The sequence below is a fragment of the Pollachius pollachius genome (assembly GCF_949987615.1).
Source record: "Pollachius pollachius genome assembly, chromosome: 18".
In the NCBI taxonomy this organism is placed as follows: domain Eukaryota; kingdom Metazoa; phylum Chordata; class Actinopteri; order Gadiformes; family Gadidae; genus Pollachius; species Pollachius pollachius.
This window is the reverse complement of record NC_136951.1, coordinates 20280286-20292528: the sequence shown is the minus strand read 5'-3', so window position 1 is coordinate 20292528 and position 12243 is coordinate 20280286. Positions and strand designations below refer to the sequence as shown.

The 12243-nt window shown below is 48.8% G+C and overlaps 1 protein-coding gene across 1 annotated transcript in view; it reads right to left on the bottom strand.

The window, feature by feature from the left end:
* Positions 1 to 7047, bottom strand: part of LOC307089349 (sodium- and chloride-dependent GABA transporter 1-like) — a gene marked incomplete at both ends in the record, with an annotated part of 19495 nt that extends 12448 nt beyond the window's left edge. The window contains 5 exons of the mRNA XM_079755567.1: positions 2597 to 2729; positions 4141 to 4250; positions 5459 to 5559; positions 6314 to 6445; positions 6807 to 7047. Of these exons, the coding sequence (XP_079611693.1) occupies positions 2597 to 2729; positions 4141 to 4250; positions 5459 to 5559; positions 6314 to 6445; positions 6807 to 7047 (717 nt within the window). The remainder of the gene's footprint in view (positions 1 to 2596; positions 2730 to 4140; positions 4251 to 5458; positions 5560 to 6313; positions 6446 to 6806) is intronic.
* Between the last annotated feature and the right edge of the window lie 5196 nt (positions 7048 to 12243).

Genomic DNA, 12243 nt, shown 5'->3' with positions numbered 1-12243 from the left:
GACAGGAGAACAGAGAGACAGGCTGACTGAGAGACAGGTGGAGAACAGACAGACAGGCTGACTGAGAGACAGGTGGAGAACAGAGAGACAGGCTGACTGAGATAAGGACAGGAGAACAGAGAGACAGGTGGAGAACAGAGAGATAGGCTGACTGAGAGACAGGTGGTGAACAGAGAGACAGGCTGACTGACAGAGAGATAGGTGGAGAACAGAGAGACAGGCTGACTGACAGAGAGACTGGCTGACTGAGAGACAGGTGGAGAACAGAGAGACAGGCTGACTGAGAGGAGAGGTGGAAAACAGAGAGACAGGCTGACTGAGAGACAGGTGGAGAACAGAGAGACAGGCTGACTGAGAGACAAGTGGAGAACAGAGAGACAGGCTGACTGAGAGGAGAGGTGGAAAACAGAGAGACAGGCTGACTGAGAGACAGGTGGAGAACAGAGAGATAGGCTGACTGAGAGACAGGTGGAGAACAGAGAGACAGGCTGACTGAGAGAGAGACAGGTGGAGAACAGAGAGACAGGCTGACTGACAGAGAGCCTGGCTGACTGAGAGACAGGTGGAGAACAGAGAGACAGGCTGACTGAGAGGAGAGGTGGAGAACAGAGAGACAGGCTGACTGAGAGACAGGTGGAGAACAGAGAGACAGGCTGACTGAGAGACAGGTGGAGAACAGAGAGACAGGCTGACTGAGAGGAGAGGTGGAAAACAGAGAGACAGGCTGACTGAGAGACAGGTGGAGAACAGAGAGATAGGCTGACTGAGAGACAGGTGGAGAACAGAGAGACAGGCTGACTGACAGAGAGACAGGTGGAGAACAGAGAGACAGGCTGACTGACAGAGAGCCTGGCTGACTGAGAGACAGGTGGAGAACAGAGAGACAGGCTGACTGAGAGGAGAGGTGGAGAACAGAGAGACAGGCTGACTGAGAGACAGGTTGAGAACAGAGAGACAGGCTGGCTGAGAGAAGGACAGGAGAACAGAGAGACAGGCTGACTGAGAGACAGGTGGAGAACAGACAGACAGGCTGACTGAGAGACAGGTGGAGAACAGAGAGACAGGCTGACTGAGATAAGGACAGGAGAACAGAGAGACAGGCTGACTGAGAGACAGGTGGAGAACAGAGAGACAGGCTGACTGAGAGAAGGACAGGAGAACAGAGAGACAGGCTGACTGAGAGACAGGTGGAGAACAGACAGACAGGCTGACTGAGAGACAGGTGGAGAACAGAGAGACAGGCTGACTGAGATAAGGACAGGAGAACAGAGAGACAGGTGGAGAACAGAGAGATAGGCTGACTGAGAGACAGGTGGTGAACAGAGAGACAGGCTGACTGACAGAGAGATAGGTGGAGAACAGAGAGACAGGCTGACTGACAGAGAGACTGGCTGACTGAGAGACAGGTGGAGAACAGAGAGACAGGCTGACTGAGAGGAGAGGTGGAAAACAGAGAGACAGGCTGACTGAGAGACAGGTGGAGAACAGAGAGACAGGCTGACTGACAGAGAGACAGGTGGAGAACAGAGAGACAGGCTGACTGACAGAGAGACAGGTGGAGAACAGAGAGACAGGCTGACTGACAGGCGGAGAACAGAGAGACAGGCTGACTGACAGAGAGACAGGCGGAGAACAGAGAGACAGGCTGACTGACAGGCGGAGAACAGAGAGACAGGCTGACTGACAGAGAGACAGGCGGAGAACAGAGAGACAGGCTAACTGACAGAGAGACAGGCGGAGAACAGAGAGACAGGCTGACTGACAGAGAGACAGGTGGAGAACAGAGAGACAGGCTGACTGACAGAGAGACAGGTGGAGAACAGAGAGACAGGCTGACTGACAGGCGGAGAACAGAGAGACAGGCTGACTGACAGAGAGACAGGCGGAGAACAGAGAGACAGGCTGACTGACAGGCGGAGAACAGAGAGACAGGCTGACTGACAGAGAGACAGGCGGAGAACAGAGAGACAGGCTAACTGACAGAGAGACAGGCGGAGAACAGAGAGACAGGCTGACTGACAGAGAGACAGGCGGAGAACAGAGAGACAGGCTAACTGACAGAGAGACAGGCGGAGAACAGAGAGACAGGCTGACTGACAGAGAGACAGGCGGAGAACAGAGAGACAGGCTGACTGACAGAGAGAGAGGCGGAGAACAGAGAGACAGGCTGACTGACAGAGAGACAGGCGGAGAACAGAGAGACAGGCTGACTGACAGAGCGGAAAGGTGGAGAGAGAGAAAGAACGAGAGTGTCCGACCTCGCCCGTCAACAGGCAGAGAGAGAGAAGTGCGTGTGTGTCTGTATGGGTGTGTGTGTGTGTGTGTGTATGGGTGTGTGTGTGCCCGTGCGTGTGTGCATGTGTGTGTGTGTCTGCAGGTTTATGCATGCAAGTGTATGTTTGCACGTGTATGTGTGAACCTGTTTGTGTGTGTGTGTGCATGTGTGTGTGTGTGTGTGTGTGTGTGTGTGCGTGCTTGCATATGTGTGTGTGTGTGTGTGTGTGCATGCGTGAGTGCGTGTGTGTGTGCGTGTGTGCGTGCGTGCGTGTGTGCGTGCGTGTGCGTGCGTGCGTGCGTGTGTGTGCGTGCGGCGGACCTTGCCCGTCCACTCCACTCCCTTCCAGATGGAGAAGTACACGAGCACCCAGGCCAGGAGCAGGGTCCCAACCAGGGGCCAGCGCAGCTCCCCCGGCTCCTCCAGACCCCCGCTCAGCTGGTGCATGTTCCTCCTGGACACACACATACACACACACACACACGTTACACACACACTTCAAGATACACACACACACACACACGTTACACACACACTTCAAGATACACACACACACACACCCACACACACATTGCACACACACACACGTTGCACAGACACACACACGTTACACACACACTTCAAGATACACACACACACTTCAAGATACACACACACACATGTTATACACACACTTCAAGATACACACACACACACACACGTTACACACACTTCAAGATACACACACACACACGTTACACACACTCTTCAAGACAAGCACGGCAAGCACGCACGGGCGCGCACATGCAACTACACACACAAACACACACACACAAACAGATAGCTGACACACGCATAGCTTACACACACAGGAGAATGCCAGAAGAAAAACACACACACACAGACACACACACACACACACACGCCTCTGCACGTGTGCGAGCAGACACTAACACACACTCAAAGTAAAGGTTACAAGAGGCAGAGAGGAGGATGCCATTCGAAAAAGGACACGGACACACATACACACATCTGGACACCTGCACATGAATACACAAACGCACACAAGGTTCGGTTTAAGGTTGGCTTCCCTGAGGACACAGGGACAAACAAGAACCAACACACACACCTGCCCACGACAACGTTATGAAGACACCAAGGGCAGATACACCGACAGTAACTGGAGAATAGTTATGTGCTATCCAACACACACACACACACACACACACACACACACACACACACACACACACACAGACACACAGACACACAGACACACAGACACACACACACACAAACACAGACACACAGACACACAGACACACAGACACACACACACACACACAGACACACACACACACACACACACACAGACACACAGACACACAGAAACACACACACACACACAGACACACATACACACACAAACACAGAAACACAGACACACAGAAACACAGACACACAGACACACACACACACACACAGACACACACACACACAGACACACAGACACACACACACACACACACACAGACACACACACACACACACAGCCACACACACACACACACACACACACACACAGACACACACACACACAGCCAAACACACACACACACACACACAGACACACACACACACACATACACACAAACACAGACACACAGACACACACACACACACACACACACACACACACAGACACACACACACACACACACATACATACACACGCACACACACACAGCCACACACACACACACACACATTACCCAAAATCCATGCAATTTGCCTTTCACAGAAACATACAGCATACACAGAACTGAAACAACACACACAAAAAGACGCTTTGTGGTTATTGTGTGATTGTAAACGGTGGTACCCACTCCCAGAACTCAGTGACTGTGCTGGTGAGGTTGGTGGTGTCTGTCAGACTGTAGTTGCAGAAACATTTCTCTGTGTTCCAAGGATGATCACAGCTCTGCCAGGGAAGTTCCTACTCACAAAAACACACATGTTCAAACAAAACCGTTAAATACACTTAAACACACAATACCAATACGCACCAGAGAGTACGGTGTGATACGTGTGATGTAACCGAACCAAGGTGTGATCCCAGGGAACCTTTGAGAAAAGTTGGACGAAATGCCCAAACCAATCACATCAATGTTGGAATCGTGTTTTATTTTGTGGAAACAGAGTTGAGGTTGTAGATCGTGATCTGTTCACAACGCTCGTATGAAGCAGTTATATTACAGAATAGCCGAGGGTGATGTTGCCGTTTAAATATAAGACATACAGCACATATATCTTTTGATAGCTTTAGTGCTTTTCGATTTCTTATGTGTTTCTTGCGCATTTTCTGAAGAAAGTCCTTTAGAGTGTCAGCCTGGCACATTGTGACACGCTGCAGACGATCAGACGCTGCGAGGGACCAAAGACTCTGGACACGTCAGGGTGAAGGAGTTTCAGAAGGAGACAGACCAGCAATACATAAAAACATCTCATTATACATAAGCCATGCCTTGCAGATGCAACACAGCCTTTCAAAAGAACTCAAGGCCATGTGCATAATTCTTTTCACAAAAAGACACAATACCGCCCTTCACTGCCACCAGACCCCCCGAAAGAAACGTACAAAGGCAGCGTGGCAGTGACGGAGACAGATTGCGTCATGCTTTCACTCTGTGCTTGAGTGCAGAAACTTTTCGTTTTGGGTTAAAAGTGTCTGCTAGCTGAGTAAATATGACGTTGTGTCATATCAATGCACTTTAGTTATTTCAGTTTGGGTGCTGTTTACACTTAAGTCTTTTCATTTGGGGCGCTGTATACACTGTATACATGCATTTCTAAAAATGTGCATGAAAGTAATCCACTTTTTAATCCATCCATCAATTCATTCAAACACAAACCGGTTTATCAAAACAATTAACTTAATCCAACAACATTGAAACGGTAAGAATTGTTAAGTTTTACTTTGACCAAATGTCATCACAGTCAAAGGCTACTCGTGAAGTTTGTGTCTTGGTGTTCGTGATGAAGGGTATATTGTTGATACATTTACTCCTTGTTATTTAAAGTACAAAACATGTAGTGCTTAGCCAACCCAATGTGATAGTCTATACGCGCTAAACATACACATTCATACATACGGGATACAACAGTTATGGTTTAGCTTAGCAGCCTTTTGATGAAGTCACGGACCGCTCTGAAGGAGTTGAAGAGGTAGTATAGCGCCCAGGCTATGATGATGATATAGTAGATGTTGAGCCAGAAGGCAAGGACCACGGACGCCAGCCCCACGCCTGCCAGAGACAAAAGGTAAAGACGTCAGGAACTTAAAGTGGACTCTTCCTTTAAACCTTGTCAGCTCATTCTCACATCATAAATCCAACTAAGTCTTCCCGAATGAAGACCGATCCACCCATCATTTTTCTTTGCGCTTGCTTACCACTAAAGCTCCGCTAATGCTGATAAAATAACTCTGGCAACTCTGGCAGTGACACCGTTTCTCTACATTTCAACTACTCATACGTTTTCTCTCCCCGCCCGTTGCCAACAGAAATTACGTTTTGCTCCGACAGATCATTTACGATTACAGTATGCTCTCATCGGTATGCAGGTACCATCCTGGTACAAACTAGTTACTAGTTACTACTCAGTCACTCAGCCGCTGGTTAGGGCATCTTGCTCAAGGATGCATGGAGACAGGCCGTGCACACTGAGGCTCTATTCAATCCAATATGTGTCCTAGGGTATCCTATATCCCCTAGGGTACCCTATTTCCCTTAGGGTATCCTATGTATCCTAGGGTACCTTATGTATCCTAGGGTACCCTATATCCCCTAGGGTACCCTATGTATCCTAGGGTACCCTATATCCCCTAGGGTACCCTATATCCCCTAGGGTACCCTATATCTAGAAGCATCTCCAAAATAGAATTTCACTCAGTGTCACCTCATCCCATCTCTGGTCCTGAAGCTTCAGGACGCTGGGTTTGAAGTTCTTCTCTGGAGCTTCAGACCCCCTGGTCGAACCCCTGCGGTCAAACACACTCACCTTTCATCATCGGCAGCAGCCTCCACACCCCGAGACCCCCCACCGAGGTGAACTGGCCCAGGGCGGTCTCCAGGAAGAACAGTGGGATCCCAGCGAACACCAGCGTCAGAAAGTACGGGATCAGGAAGGCCCCTGTCACATGACCAGGAGGTAGAGGAGACAACACAGAACCTTTAATTAATGGGGGATGATTAAAGCAATGCATGTCATGAATCTATTTATTAATTTTCACTCTATATGAATTATTAAAGGTGAGCGGCTAAATGATGGACGAAATAAATATATGCATGGCAAACTTTTTGTGTATCATGTGCTCTCCCTTGAGCAAACCGAACATGTTCTTTTTGTTATCTCATGTTCTCAGCTGTCAGCTAATTTATTCACAGCACCAGAAATAAAGTGCGTTTCTTTCTACTGTCACAAAGGCAGCCGATTGACAAACCCCCAACAGCGATAACAAAGACCCCCCCCCCACACACACACACACACTCACCACCACCGTTCTTCCCGCACAGGTACGGGAACCGCCAGACGTTCCCCAGGCCGATGGCGTAGCCCACGCACGACAGCAGGAAGTCAAACTTCCCCTTCCAGCTGCCCCGGTCGGGGGGCTCCTGCTTCTCTGCGTCCCCGCCTGCAGGGGGCGCCGCGGGCTCCAGCTCCTCAAAGGGCACGGCCTGCTTCACCTCCGTCGGGGAGTGGGACTCCACCGTGGTGGTCCCGGTCTTGCCCATGGCGGTGGGTCCGCTAGCCGGCGGTGGGGTCAGACCGACTGAGCTGGGTCACTGGGTTCTGACGGACAGCTCTGCCACGCGGACAGACACACAGACGCAGATGTGTGTGTGTCGGGCCAAGCTGTGGAACATTAAAGGAGAGTTGTGTGTGTGTGTGTGTGTGTGGTGGAGACGGAGTGTCGATTTGTTGCACCGTCACTCAATGATAACTTTATTGGCGCTGCCGTCACCATGACAGCCGCGGGGCAGATACAATGATCCATTTCCACTGAGGAATTGGGTCAGGGGGGCAATTGGTAAAGTAGGCCTAGGGCAGAAGAGGTGTTCCCTTGGTCAAATCATCCTCTGGGTTTCTCCCCAGCCAGGAGGACACAGTCCATCCAGAATCTCCCAGTTCGTCTTCCCCTCCAGATGGGAGTTGTGAATTGAAGCAGTCACATTTTTTAGTTGGGGTGGGAGACTTTGTACAATCTTTGGGTGAAGCCATTGTTTTTAGTTCTGCATTCCAGGTCCCCACCCAGGTCGAAGTGGGCTGTCATTGTTTCCCCCGTGAAGATTCTAGAAGAGCTTAACCCCCGTATCGCAGAGAGTTCCTCCTGCTACCCCTCAAATGAGTTAACCCATTTTGTTTGCTTGCAACCGCAAACTCTCACTCTCCTAAGATGCTACAGGTCTAAGGTGAGGACAGGTTACATAGAATGACCAGTTGACTGCTATTAATACATTGGTATATGTGGTACTGTGAGAGAAGTGTCCAGTGTATTCAAGGTAACTTTAAATCCCCACCTTGCCTGACACACGTGGCGCACTGATTTACTGATAGGGCTACGATCTACCGTAATGCTGAGCCAGAGAGAGCATCTGGATAATGATCGATGGTTTCAGTTTATTAGTTGGTCTATGATTGCATCCTAATCAAATCGTTACTCATAAGACTTGTTCAGAAGACTTTTGTCAAAATGGGCTCTGATTTGGGACTGGTTTACAATATAACACTGGTTCTAATATACTTAATTAAAGTAAGTTGCTCTTGTGCAAATTCTGTGTAAATCAGGATTCAATTTTGTTACTGTTTCCAAAATATTAACATAAATATTTTATGTGAGCGTTGTTTTCAAATTCCCCCTTTCTATATATCCAATTAAAAATGAATTATTACTTTCACTAGCCCTTTGAAGCTTTCATTGAAATATTTTTTTCTGAAGAGGACGGATATACATAATTCAATAGCTATTGTGCCATTGCGTCCAAAGGGCTCAATTCAGAGAATGTAGTTGTTTATTCATTTCTCAGTTGACGGTCAAGTTAGTAATAATTAAAGCACTATTGATCAAACTTTTTAGAAAACACTCCTGTAGAGACCACTGCAGGCCATACACCAAAATAAAAGAAAAATGTAGCTAAATTGGTTCATCATAGTGCATCATCCTCTTTTATTTTAGAGGTAATACACAAAAATACACATTCCTCACATATTGCTGAATGCACCACACTGTACTGAATGTATCCACCAACTCTTTAAAAACATCCTGGATTAAAAAGGAATTTTATTTCTTTCACTATGTTCCCTCCGTCCACAATAAAACCCTTGCATATATACATATTGTGTATATATTGCATATATATGTATTATTAAACATTTTGTGGAGCATAAATCGGCCTTCAGCACAAACACATAGTTTGAGTTCTAGCCAATAGGAGGACAGGGAGACCCACCTGCTTCCTGAGAACCGCTCCAAGGAACTGCTCAGCTCAGCGGCATCACCTCCTCGTGGTTCCGTTTACGCTCGACTTCCGAAAAAACGTCCGTAAACACGTCGGAACAAGCAGTAAATCCAGATTGAGAGCAGCCTGTGAAACGCTTCCAGCAGCACTCTGCTCAGTCTCAGCAGTCTCAGTCCTCAGTGTGGGTTTTTTTTTTCCCTGCCTTTTACATTTTTACTTTCCCCTCTCCGCTGGCTCTCGGACTTCCTCTGTGAGTGGCCCGTGGCCGTTCCTGCTATTGACCGACTGATAATAAAGTTTCGACCTGTTGTCGGATTTGATTACTGCTCATACCCAGAGGCCAGTGGGAGACGGTCAATCACCCAGTTCTGTATGGTGGCAGTGCTGCCCTCAGTGGGTGTGGGTGACGTGTGTGTGTGTGTGTGTTTGTGTATGTGTTTTTGTATCCGGGCGCATGTGTGTGTGTATCATCATGGGTACGTGCATCAAAGCAAGGGGCAAGGGTGTGTGTGCGCGTGCGTGCATCTCAGCATGTGCATTCATGTGTGTTTTTCTGTGTGTGTGTGTGTGTGTGTGTGTGTGTGTGTGTGTGTGTGTGTGTGTGTGTGTGTGTCTGTGTTGGATGCTGGCCGGCGTCTCTGGGCAAGAAGCAAAAGCCTTCTGCTGACTTCCTCAGACAGCTGCCAAATGGACAACAACACACACACACACATATACACACACATGTAAACGCACACACAGGCCTGCACCAAGGGGCACACAAACACACACAGTCCGAACACTCACAATAATAAACTGTAAAATAAATAAATAAACACAATTATAGTTGTAATCACTTTACTTGTAGCATAAGTCATTCAAAGTGGCCACAAAGAAGCCTTATCAAGGTAAATGCTGAACACCTGACTCCCAGGGAAATATATGATTGATCTTTATTTATTTGTTTTTTTCTTTGACAGTTAAAATATACTCCTATACATTCCAGATAGCATGTACATTGGCTACATGCTATTGATGCTGTATATTATAGATAGCATGTACATTAGCTACATGCTATCGATGCTGTATATTACAGATAGCATGCGTACCGCACCTAATGCCAAAATGTAGTTGTCTACATCACAGTTAAGAGGATCTTGAACTACTTCAGCTACATGCTACACTGTGCATCAAAGATAGAATGAATCGGCTACTATAGATACAGGCTATAGTCTATCAGAATATACATCACAGATAGCAAACCCTAAAAGAACAACGCAACCCTAAAGCCTGAACCCTGAAAACCCTGAAAGAAATCATGCGCCACCGACCGAACATAGGGCTTGTACATGAACAGTGAAATGATTTGGCATCATTGGATGACATTGTGGTGTTTGAAAGTCTTTCTCATGTGACTAATTAGCCTAGGTTACAGCGTACAATCCGGCAAATCTCTCCCCCTCTCTCTCTCTCTCAATCTCTCTCTCACTCTCTCACTCTCTCACTCTCTCACTCTCTCTCTCTGTCTCTCTCTCTCTCCCAATGTTCTGCACTATCCGCTCATGACCCAGCGATGGGCCTCTTCGCTGAATCCCCCCCCCCCGATAGATTTCACACCGTTGCCTCAAAGTGTATCGTCAGCCAAAAGCTCAGAGTGAGTCATAGTAAAAAAAACATAATAGGCAATCGAGCCGAAGCCTAATCCCATCGCTGAGGATCCCTCCTCTCTATTACAGCGCCGTGTTTTAACGCCTGAGCATTTATCAGGAAGCTGTTTAGTCATTCCGGTCCCAAAAAACGGTGATCGAGAGAGAGGGTCAGCTGTGGGGGACAGGCCTGGCTCAGCGCACATAAGTTATCTACTTTATTTCTCATTCCAATCACGTCTATGGAGAGATTTTGCTGAGCTCAACAAACAGGATTGCGGGCTTCATGAGGCACCGAGGAAGAGGTATGAGGCTGCATGACAAGATGGAGCCATTTTGTAGCCTCCTGCCGCACGGTCAACCCTTTGGATTCTCACTTATGAAATGAGAGAGAGAAATGGCTGCATGATTTCTTTATTCTCCCATGGGAGCGAATAAGTGAAGTAATCCTTATAATATACGTATCATAAAAAAGCTATCTGAAGAGGAAATAAACGGTGTGAATATCTTTCCAAAGATTAGAAGATAATAGCTCATGTTATACACAAAGACAATTGACTAGGACCCTTTTGGTTAAAGATGTCTTGCAAGAAGCTATAACAGTATTCCTTCGTGGACAGACTGCATCCTTTGCAGATGAAAATTTGTTTTCCAATCAACCTCCACTTTGTAGAGTTATTTCTGTTCATCTTATTGGCCGACCTGACCCTGTACCCTAACCCTCTGTGTTTGTTAAGCGTGGTAAGCTAAGGAAGACGAATGATGTTCCTTCTTTACAACCACTCGCAGCATCAGAGCGATGGCATATGGTCACTGAATTCACAGCCCATTCAGAGCCACTCGCTGGAACAAACTCATCAATAAAGGAAATGGGAATATGACATAAAGGAAAAAAACAGCCGCTAACAATCCACCGGCCACTAATGAGTTGTCATGGGGGGGGAACAACATCTCATTGGTCCATTCCAACCGTACATGTTGGATCGGGGGCCTCTGATTGGCCCAGAATGGTGTCTCTGAACAAACACACACACAGACACACAGACAGACACACACACACACACACACACACACAATCACACACTGTTTATTGGACCAGGGGGAGCTCTCTGGCCCTCGGGGGGTCAGGTTCTACAGACCTATGGGGTCACTTGCTGAGGTCCCTGTAGACCACCAAGAGAGGGCCCCCCCCTCCCCCCCTCCTCCTCTCTCCCCCTCCTCCCCCTCCTCCTCTCCTCTCTCCCCCTCCCCCCCTCCTCCTCCTCCTCCTCCCCATCTCCTCTCTCCCCCTCCTCCTCCCCCTCCTCTCCTCTCTCCCCCTCCTCCTCCTCCCCCTCCTCCTCCCCCTCCTCTCCTCTCTCCCCCCCCCTCCTCTCCTCTCTCCCCCTCCTCCCCCTCCTCCTCTCCTCTCTCCCCCTCCCCCCCCTCCTCCTCCTCCTCTCCTCTCTCCCCCCCTCCTCCTCTCCTCTCTCCTCCTCCTCCCCCTCCTCCTCTCCTCTCTCCCCCCCTCCTCCTCTCCTCTCTCCCCCTCCTCCCCCTCCTCCTCTCCCCTCTCTCCCTCCCCCCCCTCCTCCTCCTCCTCCTCCCCCTCCTCCTCTCCTCTCTCCCCCTCTTCCCCCCCTCCTCCTCCTCCTCCTCCCCATCTCCTCTCTCCCCCTCCTCCCCCCCTCCTCCTCCCCCTCCTCCTCCCCCTCCTCTCCCCTCCCCCCTCTTTAATTGAATGCCAGTGATGATCATCCGATCATCACGATCGCCCCCGCCCCCCATGACATCATTCACATAGCCCCCGCCCCCCATGACATCATTCACATAGCCCCCGCCCATCAGAGGGACTCTGTGACCCCTT